Source organism: Procambarus clarkii, chromosome 66 (assembly GCF_040958095.1).
Source record: "Procambarus clarkii isolate CNS0578487 chromosome 66, FALCON_Pclarkii_2.0, whole genome shotgun sequence".
NCBI lineage: Eukaryota > Metazoa > Arthropoda > Malacostraca > Decapoda > Cambaridae > Procambarus > Procambarus clarkii.
In genome coordinates, this window is record NC_091215.1 from 23,165,079 (window position 1) to 23,188,117 (window position 23,039).

Sequence of the window (23,039 nt, forward strand, 5' to 3'; positions counted from 1 at the left end):
TATAAAATTGGGATAGTTTACCCATGCCAGTTGCCCGAGGTAATTCGAAATGCCTTTCATCAACCAGGTTGTCAAATGCTGCAGAGGACAGAAGGCTAATACAGCACTAATACAAAACTGAGGACCCCCCCCCCAAGTCTGACAGGAAGGAAGGCTTGTTTCCACTATGGGTCATTGAAAGAAAGGTTTAGGGCTGATATACCCGCTTTTTAAAGAACCTCCCAGTTTGGCTTACTTGGCAAGGATCAGCCTCCGAAGAGCTAAGTTTAGTTCAGTTATGTACCCTATACCTATCCCGTGGGCGGTAGGGGGAAAGCTTGCGGAGGCAAGCAATGAAAAAATCAATTGAAGCCTCGTGGTGAATTGGAACTGTGCACCATGGCTACTCCCAGGCACACACACATCAAACCACTGGACCACGAAGCACTATAAGTAAAGTAACTTGGAATTTAATTGAATCGACGAGAGTTCTTGAGGCATCTAGCTAATGCCAAATCGAGTTTTTACACATCACCCGCTTGCATTCTGGTGTACTGCAGATTCCACCAACACTGCCTTCAAATGCACAATGAACCCCACATCAATGTGATGTGTATCAATGTGAGAATCGACTGGCTTCGATTGATTTCCTGATTGATACACGACTGTGATATGCTTTCCTATGTGCAGAAACCTTATGGGCTCGGGGACTGAACCCCAAAATTCCTTTAGCTAAGCAATTTGTAGTGGTGATGAGCTAGTTACACAGTTGTTAGTGAAGTCTTACGTTAACGATGAACTCCAGAACGACCGCAAGTACATGCAGTCTCTTAAGCTAAGCAAGTTATGTATGCGATAAGCCAGTTTCATAATTTGATTTGCTTATCCCGCACACGGCTCTCATCCTGTGGGTGGTGGTGGTGGTGGAAAGGTTACAGCAGCCCCATGTTTAATACATACACCTAGCAAACTGCGGATATTTGGCTAAAAACTTCTGGCCGTAGATCATCTTCAATATAATAATTACAAATTTCTTGAATATTTGATATAAAGCTGTCTTTATATGCACCAATCTCTTCGCATGTGCGAATAATTTTGCCGACACAGATCGACACTTGTCTACATTGGCAGATAATGACAATTCTCAGAGATACTTTAAGCCGAGCAGTAGTGACATATAGGAGTCTGAGGATTTTATGATCCATAGATCTGTGGTTATTCTCGTTGCATACGATGATAGATGTGATTGATAATGTTGATTATATTTTGTCTCGAATCTACAAGGTTGTGTAGCAAGTTTGTGGGGTGTAATTGTTCTCAAGGTGATTACAGGCAATCCAGGAGTTATAAGCAGTAGCTCCTTTAAAGGCAGATTCATTGACTAACTCATCAACTCATCAGTGTATTCGGAAGCCAACACGAAATCCTCATGAAATGGACTCTGTTATCATCATTAATAATTGTGTTGTGTTCGTGTCTAGCTTCAGACGTAAATTAAGGATGATAAAGAATGTGTATATACATATGTATTTCTATAACTGTGTATGTATGTATGAAGAATCTGGTAATGCAAAAAAGTTATGTAATAAATTTAAATGTACAAAACTATGCTGCTGAAGTTTGATAGTGTGATGTCACACCCTTATTGTTGTCTGTTTGTATGGAATGCGGTTCAGCCTGCCTCGTTTGGTCCTACGGCTGGCAGCGACTCACCTCCCTGTGCTCGTACGGCTGGCAGTGACCTACCTCCCTGTGCTCGTACGGCTGGCAGCGACCCATCTCCCTGTGCTCGTACGGCTGGCAGCGACCCACCTCCCTGTGCTCGTACGGCTGGCAGCGACCCACCTCCCTGTGCTCGTACGGCTGGCAGCGACCCACCTCCCTGTGCTCGTACGTCTGGCAGCGACCCACCTCCCTGTGCTCGTACGGCTGGCAGCGACCCACCTCCCTGTGCTCGTACGTCTGGCAGTGACCCACCTCCCTGTGCTCGTACGGCTGGCAGCGACCCACCTCCCTGTGCTCGTACGTCTGGCAGTGACCCACCTCCCTGTGCTCGTACGTCTGGCAGTGACCTACCTCCCTGTGCTCGTACGTATGGCAGTGACCTACCTCCCTGTGCTCGTACGGCTGGCAGCGACCCACCTCCCTGTGCTCGTACGGCTGGCAGCGACCCACCTCCCTGTGATCATACGGCTGGCAGCGACCCACCTCCCTGTGCTCGTACGGCTGGCAGCGAACCACGAGCCTGGCACGCAAGAAGTTTAATAATAATGATGGGTACAAAAACGTTTCCCCCGGAGGCCGGTGTTGCAGGCAGCAATAAGAAAAGCATTGTCGTTCCTGTCGTTTGTGAGATGTGCAGGTGACGGGGGGCTCTTAAACGTGCTGTGTGTGTGTGTGTGTGTGTGTGTGTGTGTGTGTGTGTGTGTGTGTAGGCGGGTGTGTGTGTGTGTATGTGTGTGTACTCACCTAATTGTACCCACCTAATTGTGCTTGCGGGGGTTGAGCTCTGGCTCTTTGGTCCCGCCTCTCAACCGTCAATCAACTGGTGTACAGATTCCTGAGCCTATTGGGCTCTATCATATCTACATTTGAAACTGTGAATGGAGTCAGCCTCCACCACATCACTTCCTAATGCATTCCATTTGCTAACTACTCTGACACTGAAAAAGTTCTTTCTAACGTCTCTGTGGCTCATTTGGGTACTCAGCTTCCACCTGTGTTCCCTTGTTCGCGTCCCACCAGTGTTGAAAAGTTCGTCCTTGTTTACCCGGTCGATTCCCCTGAGGATTTTGTAGGTTGTGATCATGTCTCCCCTTACTCTTCTGTCTTCCAGTGTCGTGAGGTGCATTTCCCGCAGCCTTTCCTCATAACTCATGCCTCTTAGTTCTGGGACTAGTCTAGTAGCATACCTTTGGACTTTTTCCAGCTTCGTCTTGTGCTTGACAAGGTACGGGCTCCATGCTGGGGCCGCATACTCCAGGATTGGTCTTACATATGTGGTGTACAAGATTCTGAATGATTCCTTACACAGGTTCCTGAACGCCGTTCTGATGTTAGCCAGCCTCGCATATGCCGCAGACGTTATTCTCTTTATGTGGGCTTCAGGAGACAGGTTTGGTGTGATATCAACTCCTAGATCTTTCTCTCTGTCTGTTTCATTAAGTACTTCATCTCCTATTCTGTATCCTGTGCCTGGCCTCCTGTTTCCACTGCCTAGTTTCATTACTTTGCATTTACTCGGGTTGAACTTCAACAGCCATTTGTTGGACCATTCACTCAGTCTATCCAGGTCATCTTGTAGCCTCCTACTATCATCCTCTGTTTCAATCCTCCTCATAATTTTTGCATCGTCGGCAAACATTGAGAGGAACGAATCTATACCCTCTGGGAGATCATTTACATATACCAGAAACAGTATAGGTCCGAGGACTGACCCCTGCGGGACTCCACTTGTGACGTCTCGCCAATCTGAGACTTCACCCCTCACACAGACTCGTTGTCTCCTGTTGCTTAGGTATTCCTCTATCCACCGGAGTACCTTCCCTCTCACTCCAGCCTGCATCTCCAACTTTCGCACTAGCCTCTTGTGTGGCACTGTATCAAAGGCTTTCTGACAATCCAAAAATATGCAGTCTGCCCACCCTTCTCTTTCTTGCCTTATTTTTGTTGCCTGGTCGTAGAATTCAAGTAACCCTGTGAGGCAGGACCTGCCATCCCTGAACCCATGTTGATGCTGTGTTACAAAGTTCCTTCGCTCCAGATGCTCCACTAGTTTTTTTCGCACAATCTTCTCCATCAGCTTGCATGTGTGTGTGTGTGCGCGTGTGTGTGTGTGTGTGTGTGTGTGTGTGTGTGTGTGTGTGTGTGTGCGCGTGTGTGTGTGTGTGTGTACTCACCTAGTTGTGTTTTCGGGGGTTGAGCTCTGGCTCTTTGGTCCCGCCTCTCAACTGTCAATCAACTGGTGTACAGGTTCCTGAGTCTACTGGGCTCTATCATATCTACACTTGAAACTGTGTATGGAGTCAGCCTCCACCACATCACTTCCTAATGCATTCCATTTATTAACTACTCTGACACTGAAAACAATTCTTTCTAATGTCTCTGTGGCTCATCTGGGTACTAGGCTTCCACCTGTGTCCCCTTGTTCGTGTTCCACCCGTGCTGAAAAGTTTGTCTTTGTCCACCCTGTCAATTCCCCTGAGAATTTTGTAGGTGGTTATCATGTCTCCCCTTACTCTTCTGTTTTCCAGGATTGTGAGGTGTGTGTGTGTGTTTGTGAGACAGACAGACAGACAGACAGACAGACAGACAGACAGACAGACAGACAGACAGACAGACAGACAGACAGACAGACAGCTGGAGAATGGGGGGGTGAAAGGACGAGGGGGGGGGTTACAGGTATTTAAACGACACACTTATAATTTCTTCCAATTTGCTCTCTTGGTTAATGTCTTGCCTTTCCTGTAGTTATTATCTAATCTATAATCATTCATTATAACTATAATTCAATATATAGTTATGTACTATAGTTATTATTCAATATAGTTATTATCCAATATATTTTGTTATTAAATAGTTATTATTCAATATATAGTTACTCAGCATAGTTAATAGTGTCCAATGACGAAACCGGTGCATCTTTCCTGGTTCATGGCGACAGGGTTAATAAAACAGTTTAGGGGTTTCTAAACGTCGCATTCTATGGGTATTATTGTGGCGGTCAGACTCGAATTGCTCTGAAGGTCGTTAACGGTGTAATAAACTCCAAACTATGCCGAGGTAATTGTGTGAAAGATGTAGATGTTTCGTACTTAGCCTGACGAATCCTGCGCCAGGGGTCATGTGAATAACAGTTCGAAACGATATATTGAATAAATATAAGTGAATAAATATCAGTAGTTAAGATCATTATTTAACGCTCAATTAACCTGATAAGATAACCATGTATAATATGGAAACATGATCACCACCTACAAAATTCTCAGGGGAATTGACAGGGTGGACAAAGACAAACTCTTTAACACGGGTGGAACACGAACAAGGGGACACAGGTGGAAACTGAGTACCCAAATGAGCCACAGAGATATTAGAAATAACTTTTTTCAGTGTCAGAGTAGTTAACAGATGGAATGCATTAGGCAGTGATGTGGTGGAGGCTGACTCCATACACAGTTTCAAATGTAGATATGATAGAGCCCAGTAGGCTCAGGAATCTGTACACCAGTTGATTGTTGAGAGGCGGGACCAAAGAGCCAAAGCTTAACCCCCGCACACACACACACACACATACACACACACACACACACACACACACACACACACACACACACACACACACCGTTGATTGACAGTTGAGAAGCTGGCCGAAAGAGCAAAGCTCAACCCCCGCAAACACAACTAGGTGAATACACACACACACACACACACACACACACACACACACACACACACACACACACACACACACACATACACACACACACACACACACACACACACACACACACACACACCGTTGATTGACAGTTGAGAAGCTGGCCGAAAGAGCAAAGCTCAACCCCGCAAACACAACTAGGTGAATACACACACACACACACACACACACACACACACACACACACACACACACACACACACACACACACACACACACACACACACACACACCTCCACACAGCGGGGAGACAATACGTGTAAAGAATAAATGCGAAACCGGAGCAAGTGGTCAGTACAATTATGCTAATATCAGCCCCCATTATTTACCGCTTCCAAAAACCCGTTTCGCGTACCGGCACCCGACCTGAAACCCCCTCTCGTACCCACTGATGCCCATACCACCGCCTGAAACCCCCTCTCGTACCCACTGATGCCCATACCACCGCCTGAAACCCCCTCTCGTACCCACTGATGCCCATACCACCGCCTGAAACCCCCTCTCGTACCCACTGATGCCCATACCACCGCCTGAAACCCCCTCTCGTACCCACTGATGCCCATACCACCGCCTGAAACCCCCTCTCGTACCCACTGATGCCCATACCACCGCCTGAAACCCCCTCTCGTACCCACTGATGCCCATACCACCGCCTGAAACCCCCTCTCGTACCCACTGATGCCCATACCACCGCCTGAAACCCCCTCTCGTACCCACTGATGCCCATACCACCGCCTGAAACCCACTATCCTTCCAAACACCCATCTGAGCCACTCCCTATTTCGTATTTATCGAGCAAACCCATCTTGAGACCCCGTTCGGTCGGTCTAATGGGCAAGTGCAGCCCCTATAACTGCTTGCAACAGGGCAAGAGCAGTTATAGAGGGCGCTGAGCTGTTGGGGCAGAAATGGTCGCGTTAATAAGGGCGAGATTGGCGGTGTTTTGTGATGGGAATTTGAACTTATTGGTGGATGTGATGGTGACGGGGATTGGGGGGGATTAGGGAAGGGGGATTGGGGGTGATTAGGGGGGGATTAGGGGGGGATTAGGGGGAGGGGGATTGGGGAGGGAGAATACAGTTTGTCTGTGGCTCCATGTCTGTCTTTCTTTCTGTCTCTGGGTCTCTTTCTGTCTCTTTCTTTCTGTCTCTGGGTCTCTTTCTGTCTCTTTCTTTCTGTCTCTGGGTCTCTTTCTGTCTCTTTCTTTCTGTCTCTGGGTCTCTTTCTGTCTATATTTCTTTGTCTCTTTCTGTCTGCCTCTCTTTTCTCTCTTCTTTCTCTCTCTCTCTCTCTCTCTCTCTCTCTCTCTCTCTCTCTCTCTCTCTCTCTCTCTCTCTCTCTCTCTCTCTCTCTCTCTTTCCCTCTCCCTCTCTCTCTCTCTCTCTCTCTCTCTCTCTCTCTCTCTCTCTCTCTCTCTCTCTCTCTCTCTCTCTCTCTCTCTCTCTCTCTCTCTCTCTCTCTCTCTCTCTCTCATAGTGGTGAGCCATCCAGTAATACTTATTCCGGGTTGATGGCTCCTCGTATGCACAGATTCGCCTATTACGGCCAAAATATGACAAGTTGAATTATTTTACGATATAGCAATAGAATGATAATAATTCAAATATGATTCATGATGGTATTGTGAGATGTATTGTAGGGAGGGGGGGGAGGAGGGGCAATTTTGTCAGTGTCATGTGGCGCCTATTTTTTTTCTACCAATCCTAACCCGACCCTGTTGGGCGCGAACCCAACAGCAATCACCGTGAAGAAAACATATGTTAATGCTAGATTTGGAATGGGGATGCTGTTGGATAAGGTAGGGATTGGATATTGGATTGGATAACAAGCCAAACACCCTGTCCTACATCTTCAGCATGCCAATCACCCTATTATGTATGCTCAGCATCCCAATCACCCTTATTATGTATGCTCAGCATCCCAATCCCCCTATTATGTATGCTCAGCATCCCAATCACCCTTATTATGTATGCTCAGCATCCCAATCACCTTTATTATGTATGCTCAGCATCCCAATCACCCTTATTATGTATGCTCAGCATCCCAATCACCCTTATTATGTATGCTCAGCATCCCAATCACCCTATTATGTATGCTCAGCATGCCAATCACCCTATTATGTATGCTCAGCATCCCAATCACCCTTATTATGTATGCTCAGCATCCCAATCACCCTTATTATGTATGCTCAGCATCCCAATCACCCTTATTATGTATGCTCAGCATCCCAAAGTTCTGCTAAAATCGCCTCAATATACGACTTGCTATCACACTTAATGTCTCCTCTTATGTACGCTATCGACTACAGCCTTTGGTTAAATCACCATGAAAACGACGCTCCATTGACTAAAGGAGGATAGCGGTCTCGATATATTGGATAGAGGTTATCTAGGGTTGTACGGTCTCCCTTCAGCGTAATTACTTCAAACTTGACGCTGGCTTGACAGCCTGTTATCCTTGAGAGGTTTCGATATCTTCACTCCCTCTGAGAGGTTTCGATATCCTCCCCCCCTACTTTGACAGGCTTCGATATCCTTCAAGAAGCAACAGCTGTAAGCTACATAAAAACACAAACTCCTTATTTTGCCTATACCTCTAAACAGGCCACAGTAAAATTAGCGGCAATTATAGATAATGAGTAATTAAAGGTCAATTAATAAGCCATCAATTGTTGATCACTTAATCCACTGTAATAAGCGTGCCATTCGGCCATATATATATTTTCCTCTGGCTGCGAATATTAACTTTCCAGAGAAGATGTTAAAGATACGAATTTGTGCACCCATTTTCTCTGTTACTTTTATCCCTCTCGTTCGGGAATTATCCATAATTAGGGGGGGGGGGGGTAATTATCCAAGGGTTCATCCTGCCTTGGCAAGCTGTCCGCGATGACCTGGATTCGCCAGGAATGGCTATTTTCTGAAGTGATTGTAGGCCTACAGGCTAGCAGTAGGAGAGGCCTACAATGATTGTAGTCTAGTGCTTCCCTAGAGGCAGCTTATAATGAGGGTAGGCCTATATATATATATATAGGATCGCGATATTAGAAGAGATATATGCCGTCTGTTGGTATAGGCCTATATGGTTTGGCTCGTAGCCCCCACCTGCAGAACGTTATCGTCAAACTTATATACACAAATGCAGATGGAATTACAAATTAAGGAGTAGAACTGTAGGAATGGATGGCTGAAGCTCATATATTATAGCAATAACAGAAAGAAAACTGGCAAGCGTCATTGGAAATGCCTGTCTATGTTGCTCCCGTACCTTAGATCAGTCACCCTTCAGAGTTGAACCACCTTTTGGGCCGACAAACACACATTCCCATAGATATATATTGAATGTTATATAGTCATTATATTTCGCTTGCAATTCTGCACAAAAAAATAATTAGTGATAATAAGTCTCAGGGCAAAAAAGATTGATTGATGATTGATGAAGATTAAGCCACCCAAGAGGTGGCACGGGCATGAATAGCCCGTAAGTGGTGGCCCTTTTGAGCCATTACCAGTATCAAGAGCTGATACTGGAGATCTGTGGAGGTGCGACTGCACCCTGCGTGACGGGAGATGTCTCCCCCTGTGAGAAAGCGCAAAGATTGATGATTGATGAAGATTAAGCCACCCAAGAGGTGGCACGGGCATGAATAGCCCGAAAGTGGTGGCCCTTTTGAGCCATTACCAGTATCAAGAGATGATACTGGAGATCTGTGGAGGCGCGACTGCACCCTGCGTGACGGGAGATGTCTCCCGTCCTGAGGGCAAAGAAACGTTTGACTCAGTAATATAAATTACGATTCTCTCGAACGATGTTGAAAGCATGATTAATCGTGGTTGCAAACGTTGATCCTCCGTTGAAAACGTTGTTGGTGATGTTGATGAATACGGGAGATGAAGGTGTGAGGATGATACGAGAGGGGAGCCGGTCGGCCGAGCGGACAGCACGCTGGACATGTGATCCTGTGGTTATGGGTTCGATCCCAGGCGCCGGCGAGAAACAATGGGCAGAGTTTGTTTCACCCTATGCCCCCCCCTGTTACCTAGCAGTAAAATAGGTACCTTGGTGTTAGTCAGCTGTCACGGGCTGCTTCCTGGGGGTGGAGGCCTGGTCGAGGACCGGGCCGCGGGGACACTAAAAGCCCCGAAATCATCTCAAGATAACCTCAAGATAACCCCTGATGCCCCCTGTTACCTAGCAGCAAATAGGTACCTGGGAGTTAGACAGCTGTTACGCGCTGCTTCCTGGGTGTGTGTGTGTGTGTGTGTGTGTGTGTGTGTGTGTGTGTGTGTGTGTGTGTGTGTCTGTGTGTGTGTGGAGGTGGGTGTAGGTGTGTAAATGCTGGACAGAAATGGGGGATGGTTTAGGTGTGGGGGTTATGTATGGCTGGGTTCAGCATTAAGCATGATTTTGCAACATGCTGTGCTCTAGAGGAGCTAATGCTGCAACTCTGTACTGCTCGTTAGTCGGCTAGTTGCCTCTCTTCCTGTGTCGTTAATTCTAGCCGCTATTGTATCCCCTTTGGTGCTTTTCATGTAATCTACCTCTTGCTATGTCTCTCGCTGTCTCAGTCTCTCTCTCTCTCTCTCTCTCTCTCTCTCTCTCTCTCTCTCTCTCTTTCGGTGTCTTTAGCACGCTGTCTGCTTTCTATTTCTCCTTGATTGCCTTCTATCCACGTCAATCCAGCCCTCGAAACGGAGGTGGTTTGGCCCCACACTGAATTAAAGCCTATCAACCGTTTGGGGGAAATTTATTTAGGCCTATACACCATTTTTGGGAGATTTATGAAGCCCTATCAGCCTTTTGGAGAGTTATTAAGGCCTATGAAACCTTTTGGAGGGCTATTAAGGCCTACCAAAATACTAACGAGGCGGAATGGATACTAAAGTGCGGTGTGTGGGCTGTGTGTGTGAGGGAGGGGTGTGGGCGGCCTGTGGGCGGCCTGTGGGCGGCCTGTGGGCGGCCTGTGGGCGGAGTCAGCACACAGGCACCCCCTTCACCTCTCTCTTGGTTTATTTGCATCGTTGTCAGTTGCGTTCAATTGATATTGACTCGTTGATTGGTGTGATGTATTGACCCCAACCGCCGCCTCCTCCACCTGGCTACTTTGGTACAATTCTGGCCAATATTACACATCTATCTGTATCTATCTATAGATAGAGTTATATCTATATTTACTGTATCTTTATATATGTGCATGACGTTGTGACATTCATATATACATGAGAGAGAGAGAGAGAGAGAGAGAGAGAGAGAGAGAGAGAGAGAGAGAGAGAGAGAGAGAGAGAGAGAGACAGAGAGACAGACAGAGAGAGAGACAGAGAGGCAGAGAGACAGAGAGAGAGAGAGAGAGAGAGAGAGAGAGAGAGAGAGAGAGAGAGAGAGAGAGAGAGAGAGAGAGAGACAGAGAGAGAGACAGAGAGACAGAGAGACAGAGAGACAGAGAGAGAGAGAGAGAGAGAGAGAGAGAGAGAGAGAGAGAGAGAGAGAGAGACAGAGAGAGAGACAGAGAGAAAAACAGACAGAGAGAGGGAGAGAGAGAGAGAGGTAGACTTCCTAATTCTGATCCTCCTGGCCTGATTGGTAGAGTGACAAATCTTGCATTTTGCAAAGCTCATTGCAACCCAATCAGGGTTTCCAATCAGTTAATCAGTGTGTGGCTGATTGGAGGCTATGTTGCACCTGCCCGTTTTCTCTCTCGATTTGCTACTCCATAAAAACAAAAACAAATCGCAACTGGCCTGCCAATCCTCAAACATATGAACCCAACCAACCCACCTAACCTTATTTTGATGGCATATGACTCGTCAATGTAACGGGGCTTTAAATTGTTAATAGCACGTCGTATTTTTAACGGATTGGTTGATTTCGACACACACACACACACACACACACACACACACACACACACACACACACACACACACACACACACACACACACACACACACACACACACGGCTTCCCCTCGACTTAACATTTCTCGCTTTTAGAAAAGAATTAGAATTTTTGTTCACAACTCCTCGTTTTCTATATTAGTTTTTGTGCCGTATTGAAGCAGTTTTCCTCCATGTCGTTGACAGCTGGTTTAAGGCTCAAAGACTCGAATATATATATATATATATATATATATATATATATATATATATATATATATATATATATATATATATATATATATATATATATATATATAGGGGGGTACCACCACTGGTGCAATTATAGGGACCCACAGCCTCAGAGAAGGGAACACAGAGCATTCAGGGAAAAACTTGCCATTTAACTCTGAATACGAAAGTGTGTTCACTTCTCCTACCACCCCCCCCCCTTGTTTTTTTTTATTATGGTGTACACTTTGGACAGACAGTGTCTCCCCTGCAGACAGACAGACAGACAGACAGACAGACAGACAGACAGACAGACAGACAGACAGACAGACAGACAGACAGATAGATAGACAGACACCACAGTGACGTATAAGTAGAATTCCATGATATTAATCCGTGGGATGTGTGTAATTAATGGGAATGTTTGAAGATAATCGGGGTGGAGTCTGTCTGTCTGTCTGTCTGTCTGTCTGTCTGTCTGTCTGTCTGTATGTCTGTCTGTCTGTCTGTCTGTCTGTCTGTCTGTCTGTCTGTATGTCTGTCTGCAGGGGAGACACTGTCTGTCTTTCCCTGTCTCTGTGTCTCTCTCTGCCTGTCTTATATTTCTATTTATCTCTCTCTGTCTCTGTCTTTGCCTTTATTTTTCTGTCTCACTCTGTCAGCTAGACCAGGGAGCAGGGAGCCGGTCGGCCGAGCGGACAGCACGCTGGACTTGTGATCCTGGGGTCCCGGGTTCGATCCCGGGCGCCGGCGAGAAACAATGGGCAGAGTATCTTTCACCCTATGCCCCCCTGTTACCTAGCAGTAAAATAGGTACCTGGGTGTTAGTCAGCTGTCACGGGATGCTTCCTGGGGGTGGAGGCCTGGTCGAGGACCGGGCCGCGGGGACATTAAAGCCCCGAAATCATCTCAAGATAACCTCAAGATAGAAGATTGACTGGGCGCCAATCCTTAACTACCCGGCCTCCGTTGAGCCATCAATGATTGGATACTTGGTCGTTAAAACGATTTGGCGGGTCGTATTCCAGGTGAGGTGATTATCAGGAGAAAGGTTAGGTTGGGTTAGGTTAGGTTAGGTTAGGTTAGGTTAGGCTAGGTTAGGTTAGGTTAGGCTAGGTTAGGTTAGGTTAGGTTAGGTTAGGTTAGGTTAGGCTAGGTTAGGTTAGGTTAGGTTAGGCTAGGTTAGGTTAGGTTAGGTTAGGTTAGGCTAGGTTAGGTTAGGTTAGGCTAGGTTAGGTTAGGCTAGGTTAGGTTAGGTTAGGCTAGGTTAGGTTAGGTTAGGTTAGGTTAGGTTAGGCTAGGTTAGGTTAGGTTAGGCTAGGTTAGGTTAGGTTAGGCTAGGTTAGGTTAGGCTAGGTTAGGTTAGGCTAGGTTAGGTTAGGCTACGATAAGACCAGAGAGTTTCATGCATGAGTTAGATTTTTCACACTTTTCGGGTCATATTTTAAGTGATTTCTGGGCCCAATTCAACAACTTGCATCACCAAACTGTGTCATCCAATAGCCAAAGAGCCCAGCTTCTTAAGGATCAGCCTGATCCATCAGAAGCTCGGCTGATGCCCTGTTTCCCCAAAAAATAGAATCCATCGTGCAGCGAGAATCCACTCAGATGGCCTGTTTATAAAAAGCCAATAGACTTATATCCAAATTGCAGTGGTCCATGGTCCTGTATCTTAACAATACTGCTGTATATTAGTCATTATCCAAGCAATGCAGGTTCTAATGGACATGTATTCAAATAAGGCAGTTCCGCGTTAATATGTATGCAAATGATGTAGTTCCGCGTTTATATGTATTCAAATAATGCAGTTGCGCGTTGATATGTGTTCAAATAATGCAGTTGCGCGTTGATATGTATTCAAATAATGCAGTTGCGCGTTGATATGTATGCAAATAATGCAGTTCCGCGTTGATATGTATGCAAATAACGCAATTCCGCGTTTATATGTATGCAAATAATGCAGTTCCGCGTTGATATGTATCTAAATAATGGTGTCTTCATGGCCCAGATAAGACACACACACTTATAAACCTTTATCAACCTATAAATAGTATTTAGGCGGCTAATATAATTACAGCATACAGTTTTCTTCTGTAACGAGCAAGTGTGCTAAATTATTCCTGTATTCGAATGAAGATTTAAACGTTCCTTTGTATGTTTGTGAGATAATTAACATTGTGTGAGCAGGTGGTGTGGTATTAGGATAATTAACCAATTATGCTAACTCCTAACATTAACTAAGAATAATGCCACCCCTCCTAGCCTCATCCTCCCCTCCCCACTCCTAGCCTCATCCTCCCTCTTCCCTCCTAGCCTCATCCTTCCCCCTTCCATTTGGGTTTTAGTAGTTATCTTGGTTATCTAGTTGCTAAATTACCTCCCGATCCTCTATCCCGTTCGTGAGACATTCAGAATTCGTCTGATTCCTTAATGGCGCCTCGAATGCCGTTCTTGTGAATCCGTATTGCAACAACAGCTCCAATACGGATTCGTTGCCGGACACGCTTGACCACACTCTAAGGGTGATATATAAATATATATATATATCATTCCTTGAGCGGATTTATGGTACGTGTATATCATCCGATGCCGGAAGAAATTCTCAATCAAGTAACAGCTGCGTTCAGCCCATAAAGAAAGAAAAACAAGACAAAAACTTGTACTGACTCGACAGGTGTTTGACGTTTAAGTGATTTGTCATCTGGACTTAAACAAGGGTTTGCTGCCCTCCATTAACAACTCACTCACACACACACACACACACACACACACACACACACACACACACACACACACACACACACGCACACACACACGCACACACACACACACACACACACACACACACACACACACACACACACACACACACACACACACACACACACACACACACACACTCCACGGGGGAGGGGAAGACTCTTGCTGCTCTCAATGGCCACCAGTCATACTCGGAGAAATTAGCTTAGGATCCGGTAAATCTTACGATGCTCAACGGAATGTTTCATTTATCCGCTGGAACACTTGTTTAGTTTAAGATCAGATGTGCAGGGGGGGGGGGGGTTGAAGATCTGTGGAGGCTTGTATTTACAAGATGCTGTAGTGGGTTCTGTATTTACAAGATGCTGTAGTGGGTTCTGTATTTACAGGATGCTGTAGTGGGTTCTGTATTTACAGGATGCTGTAGTGGGTTCTGTATTTACAGGATGCTGTAGTGGGTTCTGTATTTACAGGATGCTGTAGTGGGTTCTGTATTTACAAGATGCTATAGTGGGTTCTGTATTTACAGGATGCTGTAGTGGGTTCTGTATTTACAGGATGCTGTAGTGGGTTCTGTATTTACAGGATGCTATAGTGGGTTCTGTATTTACAGGATGCTGTAGTGGGTTCTGTATTTACAGGATGCTGTAGTGGGTTCTGTATTTACAGGATGCTGTAGTGGGTTCTGTATTTACAGGATGCTGTAGTGGGTTCAGTATTTACAGGATGCTGTAGTGGGTTCTGTATTTACAGGATGCTGTAGTGGGTTCTGTATTTACAGGATGCTGTAGTGGGTTCTGTATTTACAGGATGCTATAGTGGGTTCTGTATTTACAGGATGCTGTAGTGGGTTCTGTATTTACATGATGCTGTAGTGGGTTCTGTATTTACAAGATGCTGTAATGGGTTCAGTATTTACAGGATGATGTAATGGGTGTTACTTGCTACTTGCCCCGCTCCTGTGCCAGGTAAGTTACGGGCTCACCATAGCCCGTGCTACTTGGAACTTGTTCCGAGTAGCTGAATCTATAACAACAACAACAACGTGAATACACAGTTACGGGTTATTCATGCCCGTGCCGCCTCTTATGTGTGGCTTAATCTTTATCAATCGAATACACAGGCCTATACACCCACCCCCCTCCTCTTTCCCCCCCATGGACTGCTCCTTACCCGAACAAATCCACTAGGGCCGTGACGAGGATTCGAACCTGCGTCCGGGAGCATCCCAGACATGCTCCTTACCCCCCCCCCCCCTACCCCTCTCCCCAACATCCACACTCCCCCCCCACCCTCCCCTCCTCGCCCGCCCAATACCTCCCTCCTACCCCCCCCCCCCCCTACCACCCAATCATTAGTACAGCACCTGTAATTAGGAAACAATAGCCCCGTCCGTCAGGGTTGGATAGGGTCGTCTGCTGATTGGCTACGGAAGCCCCAGTTACGAAATCTTTTTGTCATGAAAACCCCCCAAAACTTTCGACCAATATGCGGTTTATTTTTTGTATTTTTTTTTTTTGTATTCTTGTAGGCCAATTTTGCTGTAGTGGAAGGCGTATATGGGAAAGGGGGTTATATGGGAGGGGTATTGTGGAACTGGGAGGAATATAGTGAAGTATAGTGTAATTCGTATAGAATAATGAAGAGGTATATTGATGGGATGGGAGGGTGAAAGAGGGGGGTAAGGTATGGGGGAGGGGAAATGGGGTGAGGGGTGTAGTGTAGGGGTGGAATGGTGATGGGTGGGGGGGGGGTGTAGGCCAAGAAAGGGTTTTGAAGGGATAAAGTGAGTGTTGAAAAAATAAGGAGTGGAAGCCGGGTGATGTGTGGGAGTGGTGTTACTCGAAGTTATTAACAACATTAATAGGAACCTTACCATAGCCGGATGTCCAGCAGAGAGAGAGCCCCCATATTACCTAATACCCCATAAATTGACAATCCTGTTGGTCTCCCAGATGGGATATAACAGTAAACCATTGGAAGAGCGGTAAACAGTTGTTATGAGACTACGCGTGCGTATCAACCCTAGTTTACACTTACACTGATTTCAGCGTTGCACAGCCTGCTGGTGCTGCCGCTCTCAGGAAATCAGTCAGAACTCACAAATACAGACAACTGGATTACCATTGCAACTTTGCCTCCAAAGATTGTCACAGAGATGCATGGTTTTGGGGTAAAAGTGCCACTAGTTTTTTTGAAGGGTTTGGGTTCTAAGCTAGTCGAAGCAATAAAAGACTCTAGAGTCGCCAGCTCCAATTTTCCAAGCTCCTTAGCGTGGCGATACAGAGGGGGGAAATGCACACTGCATCCATGGTTCCTGCCCGCCATCGGAGGAGCTGGAGGAACTCGATAGTCTGTGGTAACTTTGTACCGCGTATGTAACCAATGTTGTAACCCATTTTATGTAATAACGTTTCAAATAAAATAATTACAAACATATAATAAGAGATAGTGATAGAAGACAATATGTGCCAGCGCATGTGGGACCTCCACAATGGAACCCTCCCCTCTCTCTCTCTCCCTGGGTGCTGCATATCCTCTTCATCAAGGCTGGGGGTCCCCTACAAACAGTACCAGAGCTGATAACACCCCCCCCCCCCTTTATATATATTTATATATATTCTAGTTATCCCTCAGACTCAATATTCTTTCATGTCCCCCTCTGCTCTCTATATACATTTCCCTTACACCCCCTTCCTCTTTCCCTTTTTCTTCCCCTTCCTCTTCCCCTTCCAGACATCCCCTCCTTCCCGTCTCCCCTCCCTCCCTCTCGTCTCCCCTCTCCCGCACCCCCCTTTTACCCTCTATTTACAACCCTCTCAGGTGTAAATCTGTGTATTTATGTCTGTAGGTTAGATTAGCATTTTTAAAAGCACTACAATCACCTTCTGTGGTTAATTGTTCAATAAATCACTGAATTATATGTTTAACAGATCTCTAACCCTGTCCATGGAGGACAGAAGAAAATGGATATATATATGCTGGTTAGCATTGTAAATGTCTGGCCACGTCTGTGGTAGAAAAAATAATAATAATAATAATAATAATAATAATAATAATAATAAAATTCTCTCTCACCTTCCCCCCTTTCCTCCGGTCCTTCTCTCCTCCCCCCTTTCCCTTGGCCCCTTTTCACCCCTCTCAGTCAAGAACAGCTTTGTGTGTGACGTCAGCATCCAAGATCTTTCCTCTGCTGGAGGTTGTGTTCTTTCTCCTCTGTTCTTACCTCTCCCATCTCATCTCTCTCTCTCTCTCTCTCTCTCTCTCTCTCTCTCTCTCTCTCTCTCTCTCTCTCTCTCTCTCTCTCTCTCTCTCTCTCTCTCTCTCTGTCTCTCTCTCTCTCTCTCTCTCTCTCTCTCTCTCTCTCTCTCTCTCTCTCTCTCTCTCTCTCTCTCTCTCTCTCTCTCTCTCTCTCTCTCTCTCTCTCTCTCTCTCTTTCTCCTGCTCCTCCGCTATTCTCAACTTGATTACTTTCTCCAGCACTTTGTACGGAAGATTTCTCAGCGACACAAGTCTATTATTTACTGTCTATTGTTTCTTATGTGTGTGGGGGGGAGGGGGTGTATTCACCTAGTTGTCCTTGCGGGGGTTGAGCTTTGGCTCTTTGGTCCCGCCTCTCAACTGTCAATCAACTGGTGTACTGAGCCTACTGGGCTCTATCATATCTACACTTGAAACTGTGTATGGAGTCAGCCTCCACCACATCACTGCCTAATCCTATCTAACAATATCCAACCAGAGTCGTGGGCTAACAAGCCAATTAAGTCCTAGTTGCACTTAGTAATGAACCTGTTGGCAGCATATCAATAACAGACTGTTTTTTGTTCTTCCAAACAGTTGAATAATCTCACAGTTACCTTGATCGTCTTCAACTATAACAAAAAGGGATATGAGACAGACTAACAACAGCACTATCAAGAGAAATCACTAAGCCAGTATGGCGGTATAGCACGTGGAAGGGATATGAGACAGACTAAGGAATTAACATAAGACAGAGAGGGGGGGGAGAGAGAAATGGTGTCCATGAACTACTTGAGCCATCGGGGGATCGAACGCCGACCTTGCAAAAAAGTGTTGGGTCGTCTCAGAGCAGTTATATGGTAAATCTATTCACGTTCGGCCGAGCAGACAGCACGCGGGGCTTGTGATCCTGTGGTCCTGGGTTCGATCCCAGGCGCCGGCGAGAAACAATGGGCAGAGTTTCTTTCACCCTATGCCCCTGTTACCTAGCAGTAAAATAGGTACCTGGGTGTTAGTCAGCTGTCACTGGCTGCTTCCTGGGGGTGGAGGCCTGGTCGAGGACCGGGCCGCGGGGACACTAAAGCCCCAAAATCATCTCAAGATAACCTCAAGATAACCATCAGTCAAACCTGAGACGCATTTAACAGTCTTGCAAATAAATGAAGACCCCACGAATGAGTCATTACCTCGGGGCTCAACGTCCCCGCGGCCCGGTCCTTGACCAGGCCTATCATACACCTAGGGCCAGGTCACCCTGAAAGATCAGTACTACTCTCTACATCGACTTATTCAAGCTGACTTGAGTTTGAGTCGATGTAGAGACCTTGGACTGTTCTCCTAACACTGTTCTCCTAACACTGTTCTCCTAGGACTGTTCTCCTAGTACTGTTCTCCTATGACTGTTCTCCTAGTACTGTTCTCCTAGGACTGTTCTCCTATGACTGTTCTTCTAGGACTGTTCTCCTAGCACTGTTCTCCTAGGATTGTTCTCCTAGGACTGTTCTCTTAGGACTGTTCTCCTAGGACTGTTCTCCTAGCACTGTTCTCCTAGGACTGTTCTCCTAACACTGTTCTCCTAGGACTGTTCTCCTAGTACTGTTCTCCTAGTACTGTTCTCCTAGCACTGTTCTCCTAGCACTGTTCTTCGTCATAACACACAAACCCAACTTGTTCACTTATGTTCAGGGGGACGACAACTAAATCATTTAGGCATTTACGTGTTCATTTACGTGTCATGTACGAAACATGTACGAAACATGTACGAAACATGTACGAAACATGTACGAAACATGTACGAAAGATTATTATTGATATAAACAGCTTCGTTACGCTTCGTAAACTGCTTTAATAAATACAAATTGTGCCTCCAGGCTTCAGGAAAGATGCAGTGGTTTCGTAAGTGTTTAATGAATCACAGAAGAGTGAGATGCGACTTCGTAACTCGTTCAAAGGCAGTATTAGCCGCGAATTTAAGATCAATATTGAGTAGTTTATATTCTTAGGTCCCCCCTGAAGCACTAGTTTATATTCTTAGGTCCCCCCTGAAGCACTAGTTCATATTCTTAGGTCCCCCCTGAAGCACTAGTTCATATTCTTAGGTCCCCCCTGAAGCACTAGTTCATATTCTTAGGTCCCCCCTGAAGCACTAGTTTATATTCTTAGGTCCCCCCTGAAGCACTAGTTCATATTCTTAGGTCCCCCCTGAAGCACTAGTTCATATTCTTAGGTCCCCCCTGAAGCACTAGTTTATATTCTTAGGTCCCCCCTGAAGCACTAGTTTATATTCTTAGGTCCCCCCTGAAGCACTAGTTTATATTCTTAGGTCCCCCCTGAAGCACTAGTTCATATTCTTAGGTCCCCCCTGAAGCACTAGTTTATATTCTTAGGTCCCCCCTGAAGCACTAGTTCATATTCTTAGGTCCCCCCTGAAGCACTAGTTCATATTCTTAGGTCCCCCCTGAAGCACTAGTTCATATTCTTAGGTCCCCCCTGAAGCACTAGTTCATATTCTTAGGTCCCCCCTGAAGCACTAGTTCATATTCTTATGGTCCCTGAAGCACAAGTTCATATTCTTATGGTCCCTGAAGCACAAGTTCATATTCTTATGGTCCCTGAAGCACTAGTTCATATTCTTATGGTCCCTGAAGCACTAGTTCATATTCTTATGGCCCCTGAAGCACTGGTTCATATTCTTATGGTCCCTGAAGCACTGGTTCATATTCTTAGGTCCCCCCTGAAGCACTAGTTCATATTCTTATGGTCCCTGAAGCACTGGTTCATATTCTTATGGTCCCTGAAGCACTGGTTCATATTCTTATGGTCCCTGAAGCACTGGTTCATATTCTTATGGTCCCTGAAGCACAAGTTCATATTCTTATGGTCCCCTGAAGCACTGGTTCATATTCTTATGGTCCCTGAAGCACTGGTTCATATTCTTATGGTCCCTGAAGCACAAGTTCATATTCTTATGGTCCCTGAAGCACAAGTTCATATTCTTATGGTCCCTGAAGCACTGGTTCATATTCTTATGGTCCCTGAAGCACAAGTTCATATTCTTATGGTCCCTGAAGCACAAGTTCATATTCTTAGGTCCCCCCCTGAAGCACAAGTTCATATTCTTATGGTCCCCTGAAGCACAAGTTCATATTCTTATGGTCCCCTGAAGCACAAGTTCATATTCTTATGGTCCCTGAAGCACAAGTTCATATTCTTATGGTCCCTGAAGCACAAGTTCATATTCTTATGGTCCCTGAAGTAGAGGTTCATATTCTTATGGTCCCTGAAGCACAAGTTCATATTCTTATGGTCCCTGAAGCAGAGGTGAACACTTTTGCCTATTCTCGGGGGTCCAAGTCTTAAGACAAAGCGTAAGTCGTCTGTAAGAATAGTGTACAAAGTGTCTTACAGTTTGGTGATAACTGGAAGAGAACGCGAGAACGCTTCGTGAATGACTTGTGGCTGTCTTAAGATAGGAGAGAGATAGAGAGCTCCGGGGGTGATCCGTCTTGCTTAGCCGGGGTTACGCGCTCTATATTCGTGGTAGCTGTGACTGTCACCTGTCAATCACTGTCTAGGGTGACGGGGATTCGTGTCACAGGTCGTGTTTGAGACTATTGATAGATACGTGTGTGTGTGTGTGTGTGTGTGTGTGTGTGTGTGTGTGTGTGTGTGTGTGTGTGCGTGTGTGTGTGTGTGTGTGAGTGATAAATATATATGTAGCAGATATTATAGAGGAAAATTTATCGGATGTTCAGTACATCAGATAACCGACGATTAGAAAGGGTGTGAGCTAATCTAATTAGCTCTTGGGCTAATTAGATTAGTCCAAGAGCTAACAGCTCGGTCCTATCAGCACAAATAGCAAACACCCACGTGGTTGCAATCGTCGCCATTATCTGCAACTGATAGTACGATTGTCTTAAACACCTGTGTTGATCCTTCAGGTGTTTGGGGGGGTTTGGGGAAGAAACAGAAAACGATACGTGGGTTATCTAGTGCAATTGCGATATCTAGAACATCTAAATCTAAACCACATTAGAAGGCTTTGAAAAATTTCTTTCCTCTGTGATTTAAAAAAAAATTGAAGTTACAAGGTTTGATCTTGGGAGATTGTCGGCCGAGCGGACAGCACGCTGAACTTGTGATCCTGTGGTCCTGGGTTCGATCCCAGGAACCGGCGAGAAACAATGGGCAGAGTTTCTTTCACCCTATTCCCCTGTTACCTAGCAGTAAAATAGGTACCTGGGTGTTAGTCAGCTGTCACAGGCTGCTTCCTGGGGGTGGAGGCCTGGTCGAGGACCGGGCCGCGGGGACACTAAAAAGCCCCGAAATCATCTCAAGATAACCTCAAGATAAGATTGGAATTGTTATATCTATCTATCAAGGATAGATAGATAGAAGCTTTAGTTGTCAATAAGTTGCTGGGACACCTTATCAGCAGCATAGTTTCCATGAAACAGTATGGTCACCCGTCCAGTTACTGGCCACGCCTAACTGTTATTAACGTTGCTGATCATACCACGACGGTATTATTGAATATGTGTAAATTCTTGAATTATTAATAGTGAAAGACTGCGTTCTTAATTATAGGATTCTTGGAATTGGAACAATTCTTAATTTTTTAACTGGTGGCATTGAACTTTGAGGGGCTACACTTCTGGCACTTCTGGAACTGGAATGATCAATGTCTCACTTCTGGAACTGGAATGATCAATGTCTCACTTCTGGAACTGGAATGATCAATGTCTCACTTCTGGAACTGGAATGATCAATGTCTCACTTCTGGAACTGGAACGATAAATGTCTCACTTTTGGAACTGGAACGATAAATGTCTCACTCTGGAACTGGAACGATCAATGTCTCACTTCTGGAACTGGAACGATCAATGTCTCACTTCTGGAACTGGAACGATGAATGTCTCACTTCTGGAATGATAAATGTCTCACTTTTGGAACTGGAACGATAAATGTCTCACTCTGGAACTGGAACGATCAATGTCTCACTTCTGGAACTGGAACGATAAATTTCTGGAACTAAAACAATGCGACCCAAAATTTTCAAGGGTCAGAGAAGAAAGAATTATAAAGATGTCAGCTCTAAAGCTCTTGATACCGGAGATGAAATCCTTAAGTGTCAAGACTCCCGACTCCGGAACCGTGAAGTTCTTAATAAAGGTGTTGCTAGCAATATTACTCTGGAGTGGGTTATAGTGTGAACACACACTTCTCTTACATGTGAAACACAGCGCCTGTAGTTCTTCATGTAAGTGCTGGAACACCTCGCTGGAACACTTACACACCCGGCCTGAGGTGCTGGAACACCTCCCTGGAACACTTACACACCCGGCCTGAGGTGCTGGAACACCTCCCTGGAACACTTACACACCCGGCCTGAGGTGCTGGAACAACTCCCTGGAACACTTATTCTCCCGGCCTGAGGTGCTGGAACACCTCCCTGGAACACTTACACACCCGGCCTGAGGCGCTGGAGTACCTCCCTGGAACACTTATACTCCAGG

General features: G+C 45.7%; 1 protein-coding gene across 1 annotated transcript; it reads right to left on the reverse strand.

Moving 5' to 3' along the window:
- Positions 1–1,671: 1,671 nt before the first annotated feature.
- LOC138355265 (uncharacterized) lies at positions 1,672–21,413 on the reverse strand. The gene is made up of 2 exons (XM_069310129.1): positions 21,358–21,413; positions 1,672–2,224 (listed from the first exon to the last, which is right to left on the reverse strand). The coding sequence occupies exons 1-2, from the start codon at positions 21,411–21,413 to the stop codon at positions 1,672–1,674; spliced, it is 609 nt and encodes a 202-aa protein (XP_069166230.1).
- Positions 21,414–23,039: the final 1,626 nt, after the last annotated feature.

Excerpts from the sequence above, each read along its gene's own strand:
- LOC138355265 (XM_069310129.1), bottom strand. The coding sequence starts at position 21,413 with ATGGCGACGATTGCAACCACGTGGGTGTTTGCTATTTGTGCTGATAGG. Across the intron at positions 2,225-21,357 it reads TGTGCTGATAGGACCGAGCT|GCTCGTGGTTCGCTGCCAGC; the intron begins GTTAGCTCTTGG and ends CTTGCGTGCCAG.